This window comes from Astatotilapia calliptera, chromosome 15, assembly GCF_964374335.1.
Source record: "Astatotilapia calliptera chromosome 15, fAstCal68.1, whole genome shotgun sequence".
NCBI classification, from domain to species: Eukaryota; Metazoa; Chordata; class Actinopteri; order Cichliformes; family Cichlidae; genus Astatotilapia; species Astatotilapia calliptera.
In genome coordinates this window covers 35,329,521-35,357,105 of record NC_137436.1, presented here as the reverse complement: position 1 = coordinate 35,357,105, position 27,585 = coordinate 35,329,521, and the positions used below count along the sequence as shown (strand labels likewise).

Here is a 27,585-nt window from a genome sequence, read left to right as displayed (position 1 = left end):
CTCCCGATATCGTAACTAACCCCGCTGAACGGCATACCTGAGTGTTACTTTGAATAATTAGGAGTCTTATAAGGAAAGGACAAACTCTGCTTATCGCTCCCGCCACGGAGGAAACCCGGGAAGGCAATTTCCTTCAAATACATACAGAGAAAAACCGCAAAATCAAATGACCCTCTATAAGCAAGCACTTTGGCAACAGTGGGAAGGAAAAACTCCCTTTTAACAGGAAGAAACCTCCAGCAGAACCAGGCTCAGGGAGGGGCGGCCATCTCCCGGGACCGGTTGGGGTGAGAGAAGGAAGACAGGATAAAAAACATGCTGTGAAAGAGAGACAGAGATTAGTAACAAGTATGATTCAATGCAGAGAGGTCTATTAACACAAAGTGAGTGAGGAAAAAGCGCCCAGTGCATCATGGGAATCCCCCAGCAGCCTACACCTATTGCAGCATAACTAAGGGAGGATTCAGGGTCACCAGATCCAGCCCTAACTATATAACTTAGCAAAAAGGAAAGTTTTAAGCCTAATCTTAAAAGTAGAGATAGTGTCTGTCTCCTGAATCCAAACTGGAAGCTGGTTCCACAGAGGAGGGGCCTGAACACTGAAGGCTCTGCCTCCCATTCTACTTTTAAATACTCCAGGAACAACACACAGGCCTTTGTTTCTGTTTCCATCTTGTGGTGAAACCTCTCACCTGCATCCTGCAGAACACTCGAGAAGCGCTTTGCAGACAGAATGAGGTTTATGTCCATCTCGTCTAAAATTATTTTCCTTTCATCCACAGTCATAAACCATAAATATTTATAGATGTTTGCTTTTTATTAAGAAATGCTTAGTTTGTACTGATACTTATTTATTCTTTAAATTAAACCCTCCTAATGCAACAATATTCATAATGCTGAAAAAAAAACTAACAAATATTAAACTGTATTTGAAGTCGTTCAAGTTCTTCCAAAACTGATTTAAAGCTCATCATTTATGTCAACAATGCATGTGTTTAAGCAGAGACACTGAAGAACAACAAAAATATTCAAAATGTCCAAATACTTACAGTCTGGGCTGAATATTTGTTCTTTAGTTTTTAGTTTCTGTCCAAATGCTTCTACCAGTGGCTCTTATTTATTCTTATTTTTATTATCATTTTGTTGGTGCTGGTTGAGACAGAGAAATGTGGAAAGCCCAGTCACAACAAACATACAAACAAATCCCTCCTCATGCTAATAAAATAAAAATACAGCCATATTTTGGAAATCTTTAGAAAACTTAAAGTAAAAATGATAGCACTATTTATGAAGTTAATAACAAACTGAATTTACTTTTTCATCCCCTAAGCCAGCCCGCTGGACTTTAAGACAACCATGATATCAGACTACTAATTTCATGTTTGTTATGTGACGGATGTGTGAAGGCAGGAGAAGGACCCAAAGTGCAGACTCCGGAGAGTAACTCAAAACACAGCTTTAATGCTGAACTCAAAAGGGTAGCAAAACTAGAAAGACACTTACACAGACAGAACACACAGCTAGATAAGGGTAGATCACAACACAGACACAGAGAAACACAGGGCTTAAATACACAGAGGGAGCAATCAGGGAATAGGTAACAGGAGGGAAACACAGCTGGGGCAAATCAGGCCTAACGAGACAAAGGAAGCAAAACCAGATACATTAACATCAGACATAGACCTTCAAAATAAAACAGGAAACATAACACAGACTGAACTAAAGACACAGACTCACATGCAGGCACTGCAACAAAGGGAACAAAGACATGGTACCAGGGCAGACAGACACTGACTGGACACGGGGATATAGCAACTAAGGATTACACAGAGACATAAACCATAAGACATAACTCTAACGAAGAAACCAAAGAATAGAAATGATACCGTTTTTCTCAGTCGCTTTGGTGCGTTTCTCAGATCAGAATTGAAATTCTCATAACTATTAGTTCAACCTCCACAACACTCAGTCATTTGTGCACATCATAGTAGCAATTTCTCCTCTCTCTGAACAAACTGCAAATGATTTTGGACATGAATCAGTTGCTTCCATACATTTCCCTGCTGCTTTCTGACATTTCCATTTGCTTATGTCATGTCAGTCAAAAGTAATCATACCTATGGATGCTGAATAGTCGTTCCCAATAAAACTAATAGTCATACATCCATTGCTTGAGTCATCACACACAAAATTGTTGAACTAGTTATCACATGCCAAATATTGGCCATCTGTCAAGCAAATCCTATACCTTTCTGTATCATTGTTCCTGGAAATGTCTCCGAAATTGAACAATTGATCTCAGGTGAATTACAGCTGTCACTCATGAGGAGGCGTGTGAAAGTTTAGTTGTAACCAATGACAAACAACTTGTTCACTGTCAATAATGGATGAATCCTGTGAATCCCCAATTGGCAAGCATATATAAACTGCGCAGGAGCTAGTGTGTACCATTTCTACACTTCTGTGACACAAAATGGAAGGTCAGCACCGTGGAAGAGGGGTGAGGATGGGGGGAGGAAGGGGAAGGGGAAGAGGGAGAAGAGGCAGATATAGGCGGATTCCTAATGAAATAAGGGCTACAATTGTGGACCATGTTGTCAATCACGGCCACACCATGGAGGAGGCTGGTCGAAGAGTGCAACCCAATATTGGAAGAACTACTGTCAGTTCAATCATTCAAACATTCTGTAGGGAAAACAGGTATGCAAACAGTAATACACTGTACTGTACTGTGCCATCTCAGACACATCACATGTTACTGTACTGTATTTGCAATTTCACAAAAAGTTCACTCTGCACCACATAGGATTGTAAGACAACCTCGCGGAGGCGGAAGAGGGCCCCTTTTTACCCCACAGCAAGAAGAAGCCATTTGTGCAATGGTCATTGCAAACAATGCAATAAAGCTGAGAGACATACAAAGCGCTGTCATAGAGAATTACACGGTATTTGGCAATATTGAATCTGTTTCAATTTCAACAATTGACAGAGTACTCAAGAAAAATGAAATCCACATGAGCAAATGGCCCTGCTAGCAGCCATGGATGCAGCATGTGACGACATCACAGCAGGGTCCTGCAGAGGATGGATTCGCCACTCCAGGAGATACTTTCCTCGCTGCATTGTGAGGGATAACATCTGTTGTGATGTAGATGAAAATATGTGGCCAGACAGACAGGAACGTCTGGATGTGCAAGAATGATTTACTGTACTGTTACATGTGCTGTTTATTGTTCACATTAGTGCACAGCTCTACCAAATGGGTGATTTTATGTTTACATGTATTCTACAGTGAACAAGTGACTGTAGCATATTTTTCTTTTGCACAATTCTGTAGGATTACAAACACTTCTACACAATGGAAATGTGAAACGTACGTATTCAGTGTCTCAGTTACTCCCAAGACTCCCATAACATCTACAGTAACTTTACTGCACATTTCAGATGGCTGTACAGGTAGGCCATAGTGCTGTCGTCAGCATTTTCAGGTGTCACCAATTGTTTTTGCAATGGGAAACACTGAAATTATAAACTGTCATAGTGGAAACATGACAATGCCATTTGACTATCTTGTTCATAAAGATGGTGTCAAGACTTTTCATTTTGATGGCACTGACAGTTTCATTGACATGGATACTTGCTTTTGAGGTATGGATAATCAATTCTGTGCATGTGACGTGCTTTTGCAGGCTATCCACTAGGTTTTGCGGTTTGCACTAATTGTTTTGGGAAATGCACTAACTGCTGTGCAAATGTTAATGGTGTTCTAAGAAACGCACCAAAGCGACTGAGAAAAACACAATAAACTCAAAACCCTGGGTCAACGACCCAGGCATCCTAACAATGTTCAGCAATGAAAGTAAGTAACTTTAATTTCTTCATCAAAACAGCAATAATGTTGTGCTTTACTTTATTTCACGCTTCTTCGTTTTGTTTTGGGGGTTTTTTGGTTTGGTTGGTTTTTGTAAAACTGTAAATTTGAAAATTCATGGATAATAACTATAATAATATTTTATCGTTAAAAATAAAATTTCAATTAGAGCTTGCACGTGCAAGTGGATTAACCATCGCAGAAACAAAAATATAATTACAGTACTGTAATATATCACAGATAGATAGATAGATAGATAGATAGATAGATAGATAGATAGATAGATAGATAGATAGATAGATAGATAGATAGATAGATAGATAGATAGATATGTTTAAATGTTTCGTGGTGGTTGTACTTGCTTTTACTTAAGTGTGCTACTTTAAAGAAAATGATTTTAATTTGATTTGCATATTTGCAGACATTTAGTATATTTACATTTGACATTAATCCACAGCATAACATTGTGTCAGCCCCACAGTGTTGGGGAGTAACGGAATACATGTACCGCCGTTACGTATTTAGAATACAAAATATGAGTAACTGTATTCCGTTACAGTTACCGTTTAAAAAGGTGGTATTCAGAATACAGTTACTTTGTTGAAATAAATGGAATACACTGGGGTACTTTCCTGTTTCATTTTGTCGCGGGTCAGGACTGTTTGGGTTTTGTTTGACAGCTACGTTCTTTTGTTCCAGGCGGCAGCGTTACGGTTGCCATGGTTACAGGGCGACGCTCTCTCTCTCTGCGACTGTGTGTTTCCTGGGTGAGAGAGCGCCTTTTCGTTGTTGTTGTTGTTGTGCTAAGCTAACAGGCAGAATGCTACAAGCATAGCTCTAAAGAATGTAGCATCATGTTCAGTGTAGTCCGTGCTGCTGGGAGAATGGACTGCCATACACATTATGTGTCTGTGAGCGCTAGGAGGGAGAAAAAGGGGAGTGGAAAGGTACGAGCAGTCATCGAGCAAAAACGGGAGCTGGAAGCATGTAAATATAATAATAACCACTGCAGCCAAGAAGAGAGCCTGACGAGCCCAGTTGTAAGTAAGCTATTAAGACTCGACTGTACACTGTGTTCGTGTTTTCCTCCGAAAACAACAAGTTCCGTTGGAGCAGTCTTTCAACGCCTCTCTCTGTCTGTCGCAAGAAAAGTTGACCCACACAACAAAGTAGAGCTATTTTTCGGCTACCAGCCGACAGGGACCCCGCCGTATTATGCTGGGCTTACACTGTGCGATTTTTTCAGTCGCGCGATTCAGCTCCTGCTCAAACTGTACGATTGACTCGCAGGGGTTAGAAGTTCATAGGTCACGATGCAGGGTCTCACAATATACGGCCCGATGCTCTGATGCGACCTGAGTGCTCACACTGTGCGTCCATAAAAATGAAGGTTATAACAAAAATTCTGTCGTTCGCTCTCCCTCTCCGTCTTTCACTCACACAGACACACCACCACCATCAACTTTGCTAAATTGCTAATGAAAAACATTGGTCAGGCAGCTGTGATTGAGCAGCAGTGTCGATCCAACTATTTTCACGGTTGTTGTGGTCGTGATAATTTTGTGAGGCCACATCGAAAGGGCTCGGATGGTTCTACAGGTTGTGCCTCCATCGCTTGTGTCCAGATCACACGCTGCACTGCCGTGCTACGCCGTCTTTTTCGCTGACATTTGTGTTTGCGCGTGCGCAGTGTGGCAAACTGCGGTGACACCCTCACGACCAAGCGATTGATGATCGGGAGCTGGTCGTGAGGTGTCAATCGCTTCTCGTTACCCCACGTATACTACACGATGCACGACGCACGATGAAGGCCAAAATCGGGCCGATCGCCAAAACGATCGCACGACTCAAAAGTCGGCTCAAAATGGGCCAAAAATCGCACAGTGTGAGCCCAGCATTAGTCAGAGGTCCCTTTACTACAGTTCGGAGTCGCGGACCTTCAGTAATAGTAATAAATCACACAGCAATAGTACATTCACGTTGTTGTAAAAAGCATGATAATATTGTAGCGGGTCAGGGCTGTTCGGGGTTCTGCTTGTACAGTTATGTTTTGTGTATGTTGCCATGGTGACGGGTGACGCCCTCTCGCTGCGACGGTGTGTCCTTCCGGGGTCAGAGGGCGCCCTATGTGTGTTGTGGTTGCCGCGCTGAGCAGTTAGCTAGTGGCAGTGTGTTCTTCTGCAAATGTAATAAACGGCTGTGCTCCCTGGCTAGCTCACGGGAAGCAAGACCAAACGATACCTCCGTCTCCTCGTTGTCTGAACTCGCCACAATATATTAAGTAATCCAAAGTATTCAGAATACGTTACTGTCATTGAGTAACGTAACGGAATAGGTTACAGAATACATTTTGGGGCATGTATTCTGTATTCTGTAATGGAATACATTTTAAAAGTAACCTTCCCAACACTGCAGCCCCACCCCACCACACACACCATTTATTTATTTATTTATTTATTTATTTATTTATTTATTTATTTATTTATTTATTTATTTTTAATCAATTCCAGCTCCTGGCCGGACGAAGGAGACGCTCGATTGAATCGACGATCTTCTACTTGAGTCTGCTTTGGGTGCTTCCTGTTTCAAAGTCCAGCTGGGGGAACAGATCACGAGCAAAAACAGCAAATCTAACTGGAGATGGTGTTGGCCTAATAGATTTTCTTATAAATCTAGCAGCGCTTCGACAGAGCGGAGCAGACATGCAGCGGTGTCTGGAGTCTCTGGTGCAGCTGCTGGAGTCCTACAGAGGCAGAGATAAAGTCGTGAGTATTCACTCGGTCACATTGTATCTGTTTAAAGTGTTTCACTCGGTATAAACCATTAATAAAAACAGTGGTTACACGCTTACGAAGTGGATGCCAAGTGGAGACTGATATGTAAGTACTAGACTGTGGTTCTATAGAAACTGCTCATATTTGGTGTTGTTACATTACTTAAGAGCAATGAGCAAACATGCTCTGTGTTAGTTAAAATTAAAGCATCAGCCTAGTAAAGTATGTCTGCCTGAAGTCCACACATTCACTAAATCTCTGACAATAAAATGTCCTTTCTGATTTTAAATAATAATAATAATAAAAAGCTACCCACAAGTCTCTGTTTGTCTTCTTTGCAGATCAGGACAGTGTGTTATGGATCCCAGCTGGTTGGAGGAGTTCTTTCCCGGAGAGCAGAGGCAGATGTCCGGTCCCAGCGGCTCGGGAAAAGCCTGCTGCTGTTTTCTGCTCAGCTCAGTCACTGCAGGACGGTGCTCAGGTTGTTCGATGACCTCTCCATGCTGGCCTACTCCCACAGCTACGGGTTTGGAAATGGGGTGATTCACACAGCGTATGCACTGCATCACTCTGTGCTAGCCTGTAAATCCCACTGTAACGCTTGTTGCACGTCTTTCCAAGGAGGAGGACGCGGCCGTGCGCTGGATATCCGTGCTGAACAACGTAGCGGACCAGCTGTACTACCCCTGTGAACACATCGCCTGGGCCGCCGACGCTGAGCTCATCAGAGTGAAGTCCGATAAGTGGTGGCTGTTCAGCACAGTGCTGTGGGGAACCTCACTGCTGCTGGGAATCCTCAGGTGAGATCACCTGTTCACATCCATACATTACTTTTCTAATGCTGCCTTTATGGCATGCTTTTCTTATTTTTGTTTTTTAAAGGCCAGAAAGAAGGAGTCTTATGTAGTTTTTCTGCACCTGTAAATGTAACATATGCAGGACATCTGCTGGCCAGAGCTCCTTTAAAGAACATGCATAGACAAGCAGCCCGTATCTGTCTCTCTGTGTTAGCCCTTTTTCTGGTGAATTTGTGCCTTTTTCAAATCCATAAATCTTCAGTGGGAACTGAAAGGGGAGGGGGATGTGAGAGGAAAGTCAGAGAGAGATTAAGTCAAGCACTTCTACGTCCTACTTACATAATGACCAGAAACTCCTTAATTTCATTATCCCATCTCTTTTTTTCCTCAGCTTAGAGCTTTGTTTATTTTCCAGACCCTCTTTCTTTTTTATCTCATCTGTTATTTCATGCAGTTTTTAGAGAAACCTGTGAAGCATGTTTTAAGTCTGAGCACTGAAGCAGACATCAAACCCTTGCAGTGTGAGTTGATGTACGATGTGAATCATTTGTCCTTTAGATCGCTCCGAGTTCTTCTGCTGCTGAGGAAGAAGCTGAAGAAGAGGCACGAAGGCAGAAACAGGTATTTGATTCAGTTTTCTTTCTGTTGTCTCGTGTGTTTCTAAGCACAGTTACAGTAACATAGAGAGGGACTGACCGGTTATGAAAGGTTAAACCACACGTTTTCTCCTGCAGTCGCTCTCAGCTCCGCCGGCAGATGCGAGGGGAGCTGCTGTCCATCCTCAGCAGCATGGCTGACCTCAGTAACGCCATTCACTGGATGCCGCCCGGCTTCCTGTGGGCAGGACGTTTCCCTAACTGGCTGGTGGGGCTGATGGGCACCACGTCCTCTCTGATTGGTTTGATCCAGATGAATGCCGGTAGCGGTGATCAGTCAGACACTACACAGTCTTCACCAGAGTGAGGAAGAGATGGCAACACTAAACGACTGACGGATTTATGGATAATAGTGGAAAATGATTAGACTCCAGTCAGACTGTCTGTGGAGATTAACTGCAGTCCTGTAGCTTGTAGCAACAGGAACATAAATTAAATTGTGGCCTATTACTGCTTTAAAAGCAAAAAAAAGTCACTGCACTTGTGCTTAATTAGGAGTAATTAAAGATCTCTTGATGAATTTGCCAACCCATATTCAATTTAGTAGCTTTTGATTTACACTTGGACATTTTAGTCATGAGAAATATCATTAAGCTCTACTGTTCATTTCACTACACTAAACATGTTCAGCAGTAAATTCAAGCCCTAACGACCCTGAGGTCAACAAGAGGGAACTTCTGCTGTAAAACTTTTTTCTTTGTCTTTTGTTTTTAATGATTTTGTCTAAAGAATCATCAAAACAGAAGAAAGGTCAGGCAGGTCACAGTTTGATTCTTGAGGAAACACCAGTGGTAACATAGCCTTAAAGTTCCTGTTTAATGGTCAGCTTCACTCTGGAATACGTCCACCCAGCTTCTTAACTGCTTATCCAGCTCAGTTTCACCAGGAGGCTGGAGCCTCTCCCAGTCTGCACTCTGGAATGGGATTGTAAATGATTGCCTTTAAGACACACTCCACGAACCTGGCTTTGAATATAGCATAGAATCATACAAACTGTGAATATAGTATTGCGTGTTATGAATGTGGTGACTGAGCTGTTTCAACTTCAGTCCCGCATTCAGTCATTTTTAAAATCTGTTTTTTTCCAACGCGTTACGTCCTCGAGTTCACACTGTATCAACCAGGTTGGTTAATGAGTTTCCCAGGCATTGAAGAGCTGTCACAGAACTGGAGAAATATCTCAGTTTCATTAAAAAAAACAAAAAACAAAAACATTACCACACAGTTACCACTGAAAGTCCAAATGTTTGAATGTGGTTTTGTCCGCTAACGATGATGTTTGTATGACTGGTGAAATGAAATAGAATGTGTCTGAAATGTGTTGCTAATTTAAATGTAATATAATTTTATATCATGGGAACAAAATTATCTGTTTTTCAAGAAATAAAATAAAATGTTAAATTGTTTGTCTTCTCAGATCATTTAATAAAGTACACAAGTTCTCGTGGGGGTAGATTTTGGGCGAAGTTTCCATCCCTTTATTTTGTGCCACTTAACCAGGATCTGAGAAGTGGCAGCAGTCTAACCCCAAAAGGCCAGGCACTCCTGTAAATACATTTGTATAGAATTTCATTCATTTATGGGCCAAATTGTGTGTGTGTGTGTGTGGGGGGGGGGGGGGGGATAAGCACTTGAATTCAATAGCTTTTCATGATGTCTCTTATGTGACCGGTTTAAGTAAAATCCGTTTGAAATATAAACTCAAATGCACGTAAAATAATTGTAAGTTTCCTTTTTTCGCGATCAAAAATTCGACGTTTGATTGAGCGGGACTTGAACGTAAATCCCGTTGACGTCAGCGTAGGTGAGCGTTGCTTTCAAGTGCTAAAGAACAATAAAATAAATGAGTTTGTAACTACTACACTCCTACATATAAGATTAATATTTTATTCTGCCACATTAGACCCCAATACTGCATAAACTGTATTTATAAACACATTCATATAATATTCCAATTACTTCTACGTCGTTAGGTTTTTGTAAGTGTCGTGTGTTTAATTTGGTTAAAGTACACGGTTTGTTTGTGATCAGTTGTTTAGAAATTTGACTGTAGCCCTTCGTGGTCCAGTCATTTGTGTAGACTTGCACAATTTGCAAAAGAGGAAGAAGAAACTAAAAGAAGAACAAACTATCTCGTGGCGATGTGAGACGCTGCGGTAGCACGTGAACGCAGCACGACTACAGAGTCAGCCGATAAATAAAAGCTGTCAGTCGGCAACTGACGGAGCAGCAACAATGAGTAGCAAACTCTGCTTTAAACACTAAAAGTGTCTCATCTTCGGAGTATGTGACATTGCTGAATTTAACAGTGTCGGTATTATTAGTATGAAGAATAAAACGAAGCCAGAGTTTTGGAAAACGTTCAAATTCCAAACCACGTCAACTCATCTGTCGTGGCACCTACGGGAGTCTGAGTGTGGACACAAAGAGAGCGACAGAGATTTAAAATATCAGGTGAAAACTTCTCTTTTAGCCGCTTGTACTCTCATATTTTGATTGAAGTGTTGAAATATTAGTACTGCTGCTGTTAAGCAAATGCTAGCTTTGCTGTTAGCCTGAGGCTGCTTCAACTGCTAACTTCGGTTAGCCAAACTCATGTCTTTCTCGCACCCTGAAAATAATTTTCGCTTGTTTGTGTGTTTTACCCTGCTGTCAGTTGTTTGCACTACCGCGCCAGTGTTTTTAATAACATGCCATGATTATCTGATCTAACGGTGGATTATTCACGCCATGAAAGATGCGTCGTCGAAAAGATCTGATCTGTGTGCTTATCTGTACAAGAAGGAGGGATCATAAACTTTTCTTTAATGCACGGCACTGCCAGATGGATCACGTACATGTTAAATATAGTGAAAGACTTAAATATAGTAGCTGACGAGTCCCGAGTCTTGTTTATTAAAAACATTTTACCAGTAAGGACCATAATTAATAAATATGGCATTTATTAAATTAGGTTTGGTGTGTTTTGATATTACCATGATGCTAATCTTTATGGTGTAATAAATTACATGGTTGTTATTTATAGTTGTTTGATAGTTTTTATTTCTAAGATACATGGATGTGAAGGACTGTGCTCCCTGAGCCTGTTGGATGTTGCACTATAGGCCTGCATGCTCTTCGAGTGCATGATGTTTTCTATAAGCCTGAGACGGATTTTTCTATTTCGGTGTTTGTGGGTAAATGAGGACAAGAGGGTGCATAGATGGTGCATACTTTTTCGCTAAGGCATTCATGCTGATGCAGCCTGGAAACTATAAACACACTGTGTAGATCTGATATTTAATAACGGTGTTTTGGAGGTAGCTCATGTGAATTGTGAGTCTGGTTGAGGCTCGGCATAATTTTATTGTATTGTTAGGCAGAGCTGCTCTGCAGTCATGAGGTATTTTAATGGAGAGAAGCAACAGATAAGCAAGGTACAAAATACAGAAAGCAAGAGCTAATAATAATTTTGAGCACCATGTACCCCACAAAGTAACAACGCTATGATTTGTTCTTCTGAGTGATGGCTTCTGGAACAAAGCTATTTTTAAACATGGTCGTTTTACACAAAACTATCATCAAGAAGGAAGAACTGAAACTTACAATGGAAAGGGTACGATTCGTCAAGAAAAATTAAATCGGCGAACCACTGTAAGTGTCTGGTGTTCAGGGATGCTGTGGTTCACCAGTCAGCATGTTGGACCACTTCTGTCCTTTACAAACCTCGAGCCAAGACAAGGATAAAGCAGATTGCAATAAGAGCACATTAAAAATAAAGTCATAATGATTCTATCAGTGTAGAAATGATAAAGCTTTCTTAATTTGCTTTGAAATTCACCTACTGTTCCAAGATATTTATAACACTGAACATGTTCCACCATCTGACCCTTAATGGATGTGACCTCTTGTACAGGAGTGCATTTCTTAGAGTCAGTGACATATCTTAGATATGTTTAATTAAAGGTGCGACTTGTCGTCATCCTGGAGCGGACTGACAATAACTGAGTCGTCTGCACTCTCTAAAATGACCCTCATCTTAGATCTGCTTTGATCAATATTTGTGTACAGGATAAAAAGATAAATATGGAGCCAGCCAGACTCTTTAAGTAAAAAAAAAAAAATCAATAATTTAGATTTTTATTGTAATCAAACTGTTCTAAAAGCTTTCTGATTCAAATATGAGGCTCAATTGTATTGAAGGCTGAAGAAAAATCAACAAGCAGTAATCGTGCATGAGCATCTTTTCCCTCCAGCTTTTTAATAACCAGGTTCAACAACGTGCCATTATCCACTCCTGTGTGTGGAAAACTGCATGGGGATAGGCGCTTGCTCAGTTTGGCTTAAAATCTCTGACTTCACCAGTTGTTCAGCTCAGTAATGCCAGTTTTTCTCTGACAGGCTTTCTTACAGAATGGACTCAGACTGCCTCCCTGCATCTACAGACTCCCTGCTGTGTGATCCGGTTCCTGTTCATGGAGCCTCGGGGGTTGAGGTCAGCAGTCTGGCTGCAGTAGCTCTGCCAGGTTCAGAGGCAGAGGATCTGGATTCGTACAACCTGATCGAGCCTCCACCTTTAGACTGGAGGTCAGACACCTCTAGCGAAGCTGGTTCAGCAGACGATCTGGATGATGCCAGCCTTCCCACCTCAGCTGACTGTCTCGACAAGGCAGATCTGGGTGAGTCAGTATCGCTTCCTTTGGTTGAGAAAAACATTTTGACTCCAGTCGACGTGAACCAGCTGGATCTTGTCGGAAACGTTAAACAGCCTGCTGAGGATGTCGAGGCGAAATCGACAGACGAGGCTGAAGCAGGTGCGGGAGTATTGAGGGCTGAGGGCTTTAAGGACGCAGAGGAAGATCAAGCAGTGGTGACATTGGGGGATGTTGATCTCCACAAGAACAAGAGAGGTGAAGAGGAGGCTGCTGAAAGGAGATCAAATGATGAAGACCATATGCATATCCACACCCTGCTCAGTCAGCTCCAACTAATGGAGGAAGAGCCGCATCCCAGTCATCGGATGCCATCAAATCATCATTACTCTAGGCGGTCTGAGCTGGAAGCATGTGCTCCTTCTTCAATAAAAGAGGACAGCGCTGAAACCAAAGGGCTGCTCTTCTCTGAAAGCCACCAGAGAGACCTGCTGGGGATGCTGCAGTGCACAGAGATAGGCGCAACACCCCGCCCTACCTCTCTGCCACACAGAGGGGACGTGGACGCCGTGGTGTCAGTTTCCTACAGCCAGGAGGATGCACAGAGGTTCTGGAGGCATCATGGGAATGGTCAGCAACAACGGCACAGGGATGACTCCCTCACTTCACTGCCTGATGATGAGTATCCCGAGCCAGTGTGGATGAAGCTGGGAGAGCAGCCTCCAGAGGAAGAAGCTACTGCAGAGAGCGAGCAGGTTGGTGCTGTTACTAAAACTAATAATAAGGGTGGAGACGTTTGGTCATCCATCGTTTTTGTTATGATGAGTTAACTAATCCAATATTTGCTTTTTATTTATTTTTTTTCAGCTGATTAATGAAGCTATATAATGTCAAAAATAACACAGTCATCACTGGTTTCCAGAGCTACCACACATCTGTCCTGACTTCAGCTGTCTTTGGTCTCTTAGCAACACTAAAACGATAATCAGAATACTTTTTTTTTCCTACCACCAGCTAACCCATCACTGAACTTATCTGAAGCACGTTCAGTTTTTCATGGACTTAAATTCACTAATTTGCTGTGCGTGCCTTCTTTGCAGAGTGCTGATGACCAGCCTTCATATAAAGATGGTGAGTCACTTATTATTATTATTATTATTATTATTATTATTATTATTATTATTATTATTATTATTATTATTCACTGAAATTTGACATTTGTCAAATATCTAATGTAATATGTGCTAATGTTTTAGTGCCTGGTCCTTGTGATCCTGAAGACCTTTTGGATGGAGTGATTTTTGGTGCCAAGTATCTTGGCTCCACTCAGATCAAATCAGAGAGGAACCCGTCTACAAACGCTCGTATGGCCCAGGCTCAGGAGGCTGTGGACCGAATAAAGGTGCTTTAAAAACAAAATAACCAAATATGCACCTTTTATCATGATCTGGCTGTGCAATGCATTGGTTGATGATGTTAAATCTGGTTTTATAGTTGTAGTGAAGGATTTTTTTTTCTTATTAAACATACCTGTTTTAAAGTAGGTGGGATGTCATTATTAAGTTAAGGATAGACATGTGGTGTACCTGTCCTCTAAGGTTAAATATGAGAGTGTTTTCTGTGGTTCTTTTAGGCTCCAGAAGGAGAGTCCCAACCAATGACAGAAGTGGATCTGTTCATTTCTACTCAAAGAATCAAAGTGCTCACTACTGACACGCAGGTACTGCACTCATCTGACCACATACATTCATTTTCCTCTCTTGTATCTCCTCATATCATAAGACCTCACTTCTCTCTAAGACTGTAGACCTACCTGGGGCCTACCAGGCTCCTGTCCTGTGGAATTAGCACCCAGTTTGGATTCGAGAGACAGAAACAGGCTTTAAACTGTTAAAGCTCATAGTTTGATGATGGATCAGGTGACCCCGAACCATCCCTTAGTTAACGCTGCTGATGCACTGAGCATTTTCCTCTCGCCTCCTGTCACTCCTGTTTATACATCACTACTGCATGCCATTAGTTTTGTCTTCTGTCTCTCTGTTTCGTTCTGGTTTGGCCGCCCCTTCTTGAGCATTGTCCTGTCGGAGGAGGTCTCTTCCTGGTAAAAGGGATTTTTTCATTCCCAGTGTCGCCAAGGGGGTCATCAGATTGTTGGGGTTCCACCCTAAATCTGCACAGTCTTTAACTTATAGCATAAAGCATTTGGGGAAATGTCTCTGGTAGCACTAAAATCCAATGATGGATTTCAGCAAAAGCTCAGTTGATTCTTGGCTTCATGGAACATGAAGACAAAAACCTAAATGTACTCTGAGAGAATGAACTTTAGCTAAATGTGTTAAAAAGTTGTCAGACTTGAGGTTGTAAACATCTGAAAACATACCCAACACAGCTGGTGACTTTTTATTACACAAAGCAGCATTGCACTCCTTGATGTTCATATTCAAGCTGAGCTCTCGCTGCAGGAATCCTTAATATAGAATTGGGTGGTGATTTAATATGAGGCCTCTAGTAGAAGCTATTTTTTTTTTCTACTGAATTGTTAGGAGAGTAGAAGTAGGTCATCTACTGTCATTGCTCCATTTGCATTTGCTCCATTCTGCAGTGATGGATGTGAAGATGAATGGTTTTCTTATTCAGTGTTTTTACTTCCAAGCGATATATGTTTATTATCCAAAGTTGTCATTTAGGACACAGATGAGGCATAAAAAGTAAAATGAAAATTGCATTTATAAATTACTTTGATGTAAAACAAAGACAAATATTTGTGGAAATTGCACTTCTGATTCACGTAAAGAACGCTCCACTAGCTTCCATGTTAACAAACAACAGTCTTTACTTTCATTTTTTCAGAATTCTCATCCAAGTTAGTTTCGGTCCTGAATTAATCTTAGGCGCCTGGTTTGTGGTTTGCCTTCGGTCTGTATGTTTGTCTGCTAGGTCAGTGGTTTGGTACATTAACTTGATAACATATTTGGCCTGGAGAAATGGTTTTGATGAGGTGAGGGTGCACAGACAATCCTGCTTTGCTTGAAGACACAGAATGAGGAACTTCCTTAATTTCAAATTTACTTTGATAAAGGCCTGGGCTTCCCTTTGGGATGTGCTCTCTCAAACACACCAATCTTTATCATATAATTCCTGTAGTTCTGTAAAAATGTCTTTAACAAGAGAGGCTTCTAAGAGGAAAAATGTTAAGTAATACCTATCTGCAGGAGGTTTAAACTCTATGCTGGTTCCAAACCAGACCTTCGTGCTCGCTCTCCCTGTCTTTGTTTCTTATCTTAACCACTGTCATGTCCTGTTTGCAGGAAGCCATGATGGATCACGCTCTGCAGATGATCTCTTACATCGCTGACATCGACAACATCGTGGTCTTGATGGCACGAAGGAAACGTAAGGGGCAAGATGGTGACACCGACTCAAACTCTTCGTCATCATCTGCAAAGAAGTGCTTGATGATCTGCCATGTGTTCTCCTCTGAGGATGTGAGTCAGTCAACTGGAGGGTTTTATATGGTGTTCATATACTAGAAGTGTGCAATCAGCATGATGCTTTCCTTCTTAGCACTCATATTTTGATTTCTGGATTCCAAGCAGAGCTTTTCAGGAAGCTTGGTTGCTGGCCAAACAGCTCATTTACAAGTCCAGCCAGGCCTCATTGTTATATTGGTCTTTCATTTCTAATTACACAGTTTTGCTGCATGGTTACTGCATGTTTAAACACATTAAGCATGCAGTAAATAAGGTACATGGTGAAATATATGGCATTAAAATGTGTCTAAGATCGCTAAAATTGACATTGGACTCTCCCAGAGCCCCTTTGAACTCTTCCAGATTTCCTAGTCACATACTTTTGCCCACAGACTGGTTACCGCATGTCCTTGCGGAACACCCTCACTCAAACGGCAGCGCAGTATAATGTAAATAGATGTAGCGTTCAGTATCTTGGCATCTCCCGCCCTGCACACTCTTGCATCTCTTATTAAATTGCCAAGTCGGTTGCTGACAGCAGTTTCAGCTTCAGCTTGGCTGGCCTGGTTTCCTTCCTCAGACAACCACTGAGTTCTCCTCAATGTCAAAACCGTCTGGCTCTCGTCCCAGTTTCCCAGTTGGCGACACTGAATGGGAGGAAGAGCTTCCTTTAGAAGCTAATTAGCTCTGGGATGCTGAAGGCTGTGACCGCGTCTGCTCAGAGCTTTTTCAAACTGAGCTTATTTAACGTGTTTAAGATCATTTCAAAATACTTTCATTAACTCATGTTTACAGCAGATGCTATATGTGTGTGTAGCAAGAACTTCTCAGAGAAATTCAGATAAAATGCATTAAAGATAGTGTTTTGTGTTGATGCTCTGGTATCAAGTTGTATGACCCTTTGGCTGCTTGTCTTTACAAACGAACACATTTGCTTTGATTTGTTAGTATTTAAATGGAGGATTAAGGAAAAGTCTAGGGAAAAATTTGTTTAACAAATGCCCCTAGCATTTAAATGTAGAGTAGACATGACTGTAACAACAGTGCTGAACCCTGATTCAGTTTTGTCTGTCTCCTCCTGTTTGCAGGCTCAGATCATAGCCCAGGCTATCGGGCAGGCGTTTGGAGTGGCTTACCAGCAGTTCCTCCAGGCCAACGGTATCAAGGCCAGCGATCTGAGGCCCGGCGAGTACAGCGACTACCTGGAAAGTCAGGAACTCTACAACGGAGACTTGGCCCACTTCTCTGACTCTCAAAACCTCAGAGAAGTAAGCAGGAGGGATTGTGGTTGCAAGGCCACCCACACAAAATACAGCTGACTTATAATTTTGGCTTGTGTAGTTAAAGGACTAACCAAGGCAGCACACAGAGCCAATTAAAGGTCCAGGAGAGAGTGCAGGCAGGGTGGAGCAGGTGGAGACGAGTGTCAGGGCTGATTTTTGACAGGAGGATAGCAGCAAGAGTGAAAGGGAACGTTTACAAGGAGACCTGCTATGATGTATGGTTTTGAGATGGTGGCACTGACTAAAAGGTGGAGCTGAAGGTGCTCAAAGTTTCACTGAGATAGACCAGTGACTAATTAGCCAACGTGTTCAATTTATTCCAAAGCAGGCCCCCCTTTTACTGCAAATCATGTATCAAAATGCCCAAATGTGTCATCATGTTGTCCTAAAGTAGCACAAAGGTAGATTTGGCAAATTTGCAAATACCTGTTTGAACAGGTATTTTCAACACAAGAGTCAGAACCGTGCAAGATGCATTCACAAATCTTTAAAGGTGTGCAGCAGAGTTTTAAAGCAAAGACTGGGTTTGTGGGTGATTATGGTCTGACAGCCAGAGATGGGCAGTAACGCGTTACGCGTTACTGTAATCTGATTACTTTTTTCAAGTAACGAGTAAAGTAAGGGATTACTATTGCAAAATCGGTAATTAGATTACCGTTACTTTCCCGTAGGAACGCTGCGTTACTGCGTTACTAAAACCGTGATTTTTTTTGCGAGAATGTCTCATGACAGTGACGTAAGCAAGTGCCACGTTGGTGACAGCAGCTGTGTGCAGATCAACAATGGATAATATATCGAGTGCGGGAGAGAGTATGAGCGTGCAGCGTTTAAAGCGTGGAAGTACTGACCTTACTTTGAGTTTGATTCCATAAAAAGTGACAAAAACATTAGCGTCCATCGTGCGTGGGAAGAAAACTTCTTTTTACAGCGAAAAAAAACCCTAAACTTCCAACAAGCACCGAGTAGCTACAACGTAATGGGAAACTCACAGAGACACTCGCGCGGATTCTTCAACTGACCGCAGCACACCTACACCAGGGTAAACCTCCGCCTACCCTGCTCCTGCTTTACAGGTGAAAATAGAGCAAAAGGACCGCTGAGTCTTTGACTTTATTTATTTTCTGCTGTGTTTTACTTGCATCTGTTTGAAAGAGTGAGTGAAAACACAAAAAATATTTTATTTTATGTGCTGGAATGTGTAGAAAATAGGTTTAAATGTTAAACTAATTTATTCAAGTCAGAGAATGTTGCATATAATTAAATGTTTTGCTTGATGCATAAAGTTAAAAGATTAAAACTGATAAAACAAGTTAAAAAAAGAGACTTTTCCATTTGATTACATTTTGTATGATGGATTATGTAGAAAAAGTAGAATTGGGCTGAAAGATCTATCACTTTATCACCTCTTCAGGTTGTAAATCGTGTTTTTAAAAAGTAACTAAGTAACTAAGTAATTAAGTAATTAATTACTTTTGAAAATAAGTAATCAGTAAAGTAACGGGATTACTTTTTGGGGGAGTAATCAGTAATTAGTTACTGATTACTTTTTTCAAGTAACTTGACCAACACTGCTGACAGCTTGTGATGGGATCAGCAGGTGTGATCCCATCACAAGATGGTCTGCAGTTTGCTTCAGACTTCACACTTCAAAGTGTGTGTTTTATATATGCACAGCTGTTTGTTATTTATATTATCTGCACCTCATCTATTATTTCCTTATCTCGTCATGTTGTTTAGAAGTGTGCAGGGGCTTTCCTTTAGTGGTTCTAATTATTAATAGAAGGTGTTGCAGGAGAGAAAAAAAGACAAGCCAAAAAAATAAAGAGCTCTGATTAAAACAACCACTGATATATTACAAGTCTCTCTGTGTCTGTGGATCAGGTAATCATGACCAAGGCTCCGGGGGAGATCTTGGGACTGGCGGTGGTTGAGTCGGGCTGGGGCTCTATCCTCCCCACAGTGGTGGTGGCCAACCTCCTCCACGGAGGCCCGGCTGAACGCTGTGGTGAGCTCAGCATCGGGGACCGCATCATGTCCATCAATGGGACAAGCCTCGTGGGTCTGCCCATCACCACCTGCCAGAACATCATCCGCGTAAGTAGGACACACAATGACACAAACTTCAAATTTCAGTGGTCATAATAAAGATGAGAAGAAAGGCATCAACAACAACAAAAGAAACATATTGTGCTGCAGATTAAATGCCTTTATTGTGCTGTATATGCAAGTTAGGATCACCAGGTGGCACTGTAGGTCCACACAGGACCAACATTAGCATCTGTCAACTTAAACTGTTAAAGCAAAACTTGCTGCTGATATTCAGTGTTTCAAACATTTTCGTTGTTTCGAGTTGACAGAAGTTTATACCTTTGAAACACTTAATCAAAGACACAATACGATAGTTACTTAATGCTGTGCAGTTTATCAACTTTAGTTTCCTTTATAATTTTGGCCTCCACTGATCATTAAACTAAAGTAATGAAGATAAAACCCTTATTGTGCTGCAATCCCTGGTTTCACCTTTCTGCACATACTTTTCCTTCAATTTGACCCCAATAAAATGTCCAATGTTAGGCTTGTAATGATGAAAACATGTCGTAAACGTTCACAAAAGTTATTACAAAAAGAAATAACTTTTGGTGAAAAGGTACACTTGGGTGAATAGTTTGCATATTTTCCTCAGTAAAGTTTTACTGCTCTAACTCTGGATCGCGCCTCCCTTTTTGTTGTTTCACCTTTTTTTCCCCACTTAGGATCAGAAAAGCAAGAAGTATGTGAGGCTCAGCATCGTCCACTGTCCTCCCGTCACCATGGCAATTATCAGGAGACCAGATCCGAAATTTCAGCTGGGCTTCAGCGTGGAAGATGGCATTGTACGTCCGCATCCATATTTCACATCTGTCATTATGTGATGTACCCCTTCAGCTTGGCGCTGAGCCTGCAGCAACCAGCAATAGAACAACAGTGTTTTTACCAGATAGCTTTAAGAGATTAACGTGTTTGGATTAAAAGGTCGGTAGCACTCGGTACAAGTAAATTATTCTGAACTATAAACATGCAGTTTTCTGTCCTTGGGTTGTAGATTTGCAGTCTGATGCGGGGTGGTATAGCAGAGAGAGGAGGAATCCGCGTCGGGCACCGCATCATTGAAATCAACGGGCAGAGCGTCGTTGCAACGCCCCATGATAAGATCATCCAGATTCTGACAAACGCTGTAGGGGAGGTGAGACGTAATCTAATGCTTACATTCACAATAACATAATCAAGTTCATTACACTTTAAAATGAGACTTCTCTCTGTCTGTGCAGATCCACCTGAAGACGATGCCAGCTTCAACGTATCGACTGTTAACAGGACAAGAGCAGCCAGTGTTTCTCTGAGCACTTCCTGTTTCACCTGGACAAAAATTCTTCAGTATTCAAACTTCATGAGCTTTTGCCAAACTGAAAATATTATGCAAGTGTGTTACATGCTGTTGTGACACCACTGAAAGCTGCAAACCGGATCAGTTTTGCATGTTTTTAGGACAATAAGAACATCTGAATATGAAAGTGCGATTTTAAAATGACAGGGATAGATAATAGCTCTTCATTTGTATTTATCACATATTTACATTTCAGGCAGTAGCTGAGATGCAGTAATGCTTTTTTTACTTTGCTTACGTACTTAGTGGTGAGCAGCGTCAGAAACACTGTACTTCATTAGTCTTCCAGCCTGTCGTGTGGCACCAGTGTGCCTGAGGTAAATTTGCTTGAAGAGGGGGACCTCGCTGAATCAGGACAAAGGGTCTGTGGCTGTCATTGTGATGTACTTCCAGCCCCTCACATGCACATACATTAGCTTCTCTGACTGTGTCGAACATGAAGCAGATATGCAACATTAAGAGACTGCCTTATTTGATAGAGAGATGCATATATTTTTAAGATTTTACTGTTCTCAACATTCATTAAAATGATCTATAAGAAAATATCTTGATATGCTTTATTGAATCATTGATGGTCAGACGTTTACATAAACTCATCACAGGTATAAATGTTGTGGTAATTTTGGGCTTTGAATTAATTCTTTGCAGTGTTCTTTTTCCAGAGTAGAATGATTGTACTGCTTATATCTCTAATGACTTATTGAATTTTAATTTTCTCTGATCCACAAGGGTCAAATATAAACATACCCACTTAAATCTTTTAAGAAGTGCAGTGTAGGGTTCTACAATGTCTAACAAATTGAGAAGGTCAATACCTATTCTTGTTAGAATTGTGATTAAATACAATTTGGAGTTTCTCTTTGCTAGCCTAAGGATTTGTTTGACAATACTCTGGTTTGATCATCAGTTTAAACAACTCTAAGTACAGGTTGTTTGGCTGTGTCATGGCTTTGCAGAGGTCTGGAAGAAGACCCAAATTGCCACTTTAAGATGAAAGGACACAAAGCCTGCTATGAATTAGAAATGGTTGGAACGCCAGTGTCCACAGTGGCATAAGTTTTATATCACCATGGACAGTTCAAGCTCAACTTAAATTTGAAGTTGCCCACATGGACGAGCCAAATGCCTTCTGGAGAAAATCTTTAAGGTGAGATGAGACAAAGATTGAGCTGTTTGGAGGAGCAAAGGTGAGGCTTTCAAACCTAAGACTACTACCAGTTGTCAAGCGTAGTGGTGGTAACATCATGTTTTGTTGCCAGTGGTACTGGTACATTGCAGAAAGTGGATGGAATAAATTCATCAACTTCAACTCAAATCACCAGCTAGACTGTTGAAACTTGGACACAGCTTGGCGTTCCAGGAGGATAATTATGCTTATTTCCAGAAAACCAACCGTTTTAAACGACCTCTACCAATTCTGCTAGGAGGAGTGATAAGTATCCCACAAGTTGTTTTTATGGCTACCAGAACCGTCTGGTCAAGGTGCAACTCTTTCAAGAAGTCTGCACATACAGACATATGCAGTGGCACAGCCCTCCGAACTAAAGAACTCATAATGGACTGAAGGAGGCACAAACAGGGTCACTCCCCACTAAACATAAGTGGAGATATTTCTCCATCTTCCGATTTTTGGGCATCCAGCCGTCCGCCAATCGCATCTGGACCCATAACACCAACGCCCTGGTAAAGAAGGCCCAGCAGTAGCTTCACTTCCTCCATGTGAGAAAGAATAACCTGGACCGGAAGCTGCTGCTGCTGGTCTTCTGCCGCTCATCAGTAGAGAGCATGCTCTCCTACTGGGTGTTTCACCTGTTGAACTCTGGTCGGCATGTCAGGTCAATCAGGTCTCACACCTACAGACTCACAAACAGCTACTGATTCCATAAAAATCAATTGGATGCTTATACACTGGTATGCCACTTTAAAAATGTCAGCAGTGCAATGTCTAGTGAAAATGAACTGGTGCCGTTTATGAATTATTAATTGTGATTGTAATGTTTTTAATAATGTCAGGCTAAAGTTATAATGCTTTGTTGCTTGTATTGATAAAATATCCTTCTTTATGAATTACTTCTTGAACACAAGGGAACGGTTCATATTACTTAAAGCCCTGTGAACCTGTCAGTTCTCTTTTTTCCATGTTTCTTCAGTTACGAAATTATAACAGTAACCAATCGGATTCTTAACCGGCTTTTACGGCCACGCCCCTTTGAATGTGTTTGACCAATCCGCTTCATGTGTGGGCGGAACTTTACGCTGCTTACAGCTGCTATCGCAAACACTGGGAAGTCAATGTCAAGCTGTCGGCCGCTGGAGAGGAGCTTTAAAATCATCTTTATTACACAGAGGTAATCATTAACATCTGTTTTACACTGAGATAATCAAATTGGTTTCTTTTCACTGTTTTCGTAAATGAGCTGATGTACACAATAGCAACATCACTGTATAGGATGCTAAGACAAGGAAGCTAATGTTTCTTCAAGCTTTTGTAAGCTATTGCCCTTATATTATAAGTTTACGCTTAACCGCTAAATATTGTTGTTGATAAACTTGTAGTTACAGTGTACTTTTGATTTGATTTGATTTCTCTAACATGTCTACTTTAAGAAAAGAATACCTGATTGAATAACCTAATTTCATTCAAGCAGTGCAAAGTTGTAACTTATGTGGATGCGTAGTTTCTGTGTTATGGGAGCATGAAACGTTACTGTACCTTGTTACAGCAACACTGCATTAGCTACCTGCTAATGTTTTCCTGTTCTCAAACAGGAAATAACAACCCCGTGAGAAACCTGGCGGTCAAAATAAAGAAAAATATATTTTTTTAAAAAGCCGGCTTTAATGGTTATAAAAACTACATCCTACACCTGCACTGACATGCGCAGAGATGCAGACTGTTTTGTAAGGTTTGCAAAGGGAATTAGTCAGAGCAGTTCTAGCTTTACTTAAACAGCTTTATGTTGTTTTCTAAATCTAGAAGAGACCATATTCTGGACGAATGGTTGAGCAAAAGTGAATGCCTTACAGTGAGACAGGTAAGCTGTTTGGATCAGGAGGATTTCAGGATCAAGCATGGGATTGTCTGACTTGAGCAGATCAGAGTGAGCAGAGAAGAAAACCTTTACTCTAAACACACATAGTAAGGCTGGCAGGTCTGTAACTTTTTTCTACATAATTTAAGTCCCCACTAGCCTAGACCTATTGCAGCAGAACTAAGGGAGGGTTTATTGTCGACTGATCCTGTACAAACTTTAAGATTTATCAGAAATTACATATTTAAACCTTTTAATCTTAAAAGGCTTAGGCTCTGTCTCACGTTCTACTTTTAAATGTCCTAGGAACCACAAGTAAGACATCAGAGTGAAGTGCACCATTTAGGTGATACGGTACTATGAGGTCTTTAAGATAAGATCTGGGCTGATTATTCAATACCTTGTATGGTCTGTCTTCACTAATAACATTTATCATAGTTATAATTTTTTATCATGATAACTATCAATTTATCATCACCTCGATTTATCGATTTATCATCGCCTCTGTCAGTGCGCCCCAGGGCAGCTGTGGCTACAATGTAGCTTGCCATCACCAGTGTGTGAATGTGTGAATGACTGAATGTAGTGTAAAGCGCTTTGGGGTCCTTAGGGACTAAGTAAAGCGCTATACAAATACAGAGAATATACCATAGTTAACATTAATAATGACACTTCTTTTTCCTTTTAAGAATTTTCTATATCACCCAAAAGGGATAATACAAAAAGGCATGGAAAGTCCTGACACCAGCTGAAATCAGTCATTAGTAATTTGCCACTTAGTGATAATTAATATCAGGGGCCATAATTTGGAAGTGGAAGGTACATAATTTCACCAGAAACAGGGCATGACCAGGTGCTCCTGCAAAGTTTAGACAAGCCTGTGAAATAAAAGGAGAATACGGTCTGTTCAGGTTACCGTACTTAGAACTTTAGTGAAGTATTCAGGACTTATTTTACCTGCTGTGTTTTTGATTGTCAATGATTGCAGTATTGGCTCTGTCTGTCTTTTCTCCTTTGCGTACATTTCATAGTTGCCCTGATGAACTTGTCCTCTTCTCCCCACCGTTTTTCCAGGATCACGTCATGGTCAGGTAGGAGCGATGGGTTTTTTCAGACAACTGTTCCTCCTGCTCTGGAAGAACATCACGTACCGCAGAAGGAACAAGGTGATCACATCTTCACTACTTAGGATAAAAAGCAAGAGATTGTTTGATTCTATAAGGAAGCATAATGAACGAGACACAGACTGCACAGTACATGAGATCATTCTTCAGTTTTCCGGTGTATACATCACCATCTGAAGTATCACAGCACTTATTTGTCAGTTTCATTGCTGGCTATAGTCCTGGCCCGTAAAGGTCACTGATCGTTTGACCTACTGTTAACACCTCTTATGCTCTCCTCTTGTGCAGATCCAGCTCATTATCGAGCTCCTCTGGCCTCTCTTCCTCTTCGTCATCCTTATCTCTGTCCGTCATTCGCACCCTCCTTACAAACAGAGCCAATGTGAGTGATGCTGGGATATTTGTGTCTCTTCACAAACACGCTTATACGTCTTAAAAATGGCCTTTTGCCAACTGGTTAAAGAGGATTAACTCACTCAGAGTGAGTCTTGTGCCACACACGCACATTTGTGTTCTTGACCTGCTTTGATTAGTTCTCTATAAACATGTAGTGACATAACTGGTAACCTAAGAAAACACAGCATGCCAGCTCAGAGTGTAATGGGCAGTTAGTCTGTGCATGATAAAGTTACATCTCACTAACTTTGAGTTTAAGAAGATGTAAACTAGACCAAACTAGACTAGATCTGTATCAAATATGAAACCTACACGAAATGTTTCCAAGTGCCTCCACTGGACCACAATCAGTAAGGCTGAACAAAGTTAAAGTTTTACATATATATACAGCCATGTGAGAAAGGTCGTCACAGGACTTTATGCAGTTCGGTAAAAAACTAAGCCCACCCATGACTCCTTAGCTTGTAGGTCCACATTTAGCAGCAATAACTTGAAGTAATCATTTCTCTTAGGGTTGTGGAGAGATTTTGTCACACTCTTCACAGCATTGCTGTTCATCACCTTTAGCGTCAATAAAGGTGGAGAACTGAACAAATCACCACCTATGAAGTTGAAGTTTGTTCAGATGAAACTTTACAAACCTGAGTTGTTTCACCATCTTCTTTTTATGGAAAAGAGGCTTTCTCGTGGCAACCCTTCCAAAACAAGACAAACTGTTTCAGTCTTTTTTAAATTGCACTAGCATGAACGTTAGCATTTAACACGCTAACTGAGACCTGTACAGTATGAGATGTAGCTCTTGGCTGTTTTGCAGTTTCTCTGAACATTGCATAGTCAGACCTTCCATTCAATTTTATTTATATAGCACTAAATCACAGCAACAGTCACGTCAATGCTCTTTATATTGTAAGGTAGACCCTACAATAATACATACAGAGAAAAACCCAACAATCACATGACCCCCTATGAGAAAGCACTTTGGCGACAGTGGCAAGGAAAAACTCACTTTTAACAGGAAGAAACAGGTGGATTTGCTGGGATGTCCACTAATGGGAAGATTGTGGCACTGTTTTAACACACAGCTGAATCCTAGGATAGGATGTTAGGATTATTGCTCAGTCTAGTACCTGGTGGATGTATTTTAGGTCACTTCTACAGTATTTTCATTGTTTTGTGGCTCAGGCTGATCTCCTTTTCTTTCCTTGTAGGTCACTTTCCAAACAAAGCCCTGCCGTCAGCAGGGACCTTGCCCTGGATTCAGGGCATTATCTGCAACATCAACAACCCTTGCTTCCACAGCCAGACACCAGGAGAGACACCCGGCCAAGTTGGCAACTTTAACAACTCCATGTAGGTAGATCGGAGATTAAAAACATGGCCAACCACCTAGAGTGGTGCAGTTTAGAGTAGGATCATTGCTTTAACGGTACAGTACTAGTACTCTGATTACAAGTGTTCTGAAACAAGAAAAACTGTAAGTAAAAGTATATTTTAGAAATAAAGCAACCTCACCTGCATCTTTCAGCTCATTTGCAAAAATGTGCATACATTGCACGACTTTATATAAACACATCCTATAGGAATAGTTTTAAAATATTTCTGAAGGAAATCAGAACACTTGTCTTCAGGCAATATGACGTAAAAGCTCACAGTTTTGCATTCTTTTACTGTACACAACAGTGTACAGTAAAGTAAGGCAAATTTAGGACTAGCAGGCAATATGATTGAATAGACTTGGTCTGTATACAAACATGAAGTCAGTGTTTGCTGTCATTAAGTATCACACACACTCTCAATCTCACTGTTGTTTTCCTCCAGACTGTCTCGGCTTCTAGTGGATGTCCAGGCCGTTCTGGCCTACAGTGGTAATCAGAGCTTCGCCGGCTTTCAGAAGCTAATGGAGAGCGTCCGGAAGCTGGGACAAAGAAGTGGAGCCCTGCCAAGTACTGCAGCTTGTTTCAATCTGTTGAAGCATTGATCCAAGGAATACATATTAAACTGAGGGCAAACTTTGAAGAGGGGCAGTTTAGAATTTCTTTCTTAAATGGGCACCATTAGCCAGAAAGAGTCATGAATAAGTACAGTCATTGTGGCAGAACATGAAGCTTTACATAAAGTCAATGTTTA

At 41.2% G+C, this 27,585-nt stretch overlaps 3 protein-coding genes across 6 annotated transcripts in view; all 3 read left to right on the top strand.

Moving 5' to 3' along the window:
- The first annotated feature begins 4,710 nt into the window (after window positions 1-4,710).
- Window positions 4,711-9,504, top strand: pex11g (peroxisomal biogenesis factor 11 gamma). Its single transcript, XM_026142622.2, has 6 exons — window positions 4,711-4,911; window positions 6,382-6,636; window positions 6,987-7,184; window positions 7,267-7,445; window positions 8,001-8,063; window positions 8,177-9,504. Exons 1-6 carry the CDS (start codon window positions 4,726-4,728, stop codon window positions 8,403-8,405), a joined length of 1,110 nt encoding a protein of 369 aa, XP_025998407.2. The 5' UTR covers window positions 4,711-4,725; the 3' UTR covers window positions 8,406-9,504.
- Window positions 9,505-10,254: 750 nt separating this feature from the next.
- LOC113006571 (amyloid-beta A4 precursor protein-binding family A member 3) lies at window positions 10,255-21,449 on the top strand. Its single transcript, XM_026142621.2, has 11 exons — window positions 10,255-10,552; window positions 12,479-13,484; window positions 13,830-13,860; window positions 13,986-14,131; window positions 14,363-14,449; window positions 16,038-16,214; window positions 17,288-17,467; window positions 19,364-19,576; window positions 20,236-20,355; window positions 20,565-20,705; window positions 20,791-21,449. Exons 2-11 carry the CDS (start codon window positions 12,492-12,494, stop codon window positions 20,860-20,862), a joined length of 2,160 nt encoding a protein of 719 aa, XP_025998406.1. The 5' UTR covers window positions 10,255-10,552; window positions 12,479-12,491; the 3' UTR covers window positions 20,863-21,449.
- A 1,707-nt stretch (window positions 21,450-23,156) lies between these two features.
- Window positions 23,157-27,585, top strand: part of abca7 (ATP-binding cassette, sub-family A (ABC1), member 7) — a 30,162-nt gene continuing 25,733 nt past the window's right edge. For all 4 annotated transcript variants that reach the window (XM_026194349.2, XM_026194348.2, XM_026194347.2 and 1 more), the window contains exons 1-5: window positions 23,157-23,254; window positions 25,013-25,104; window positions 25,351-25,444; window positions 26,667-26,808; window positions 27,277-27,401. In XM_026194349.2, the coding sequence (XP_026050134.2) occupies window positions 25,039-25,104; window positions 25,351-25,444; window positions 26,667-26,808; window positions 27,277-27,401 (427 nt within the window). In that variant the 5' untranslated portion in view covers window positions 23,157-23,254; window positions 25,013-25,038. The remainder of the gene's footprint in view (window positions 23,255-25,012; window positions 25,105-25,350; window positions 25,445-26,666; window positions 26,809-27,276; window positions 27,402-27,585) is intronic.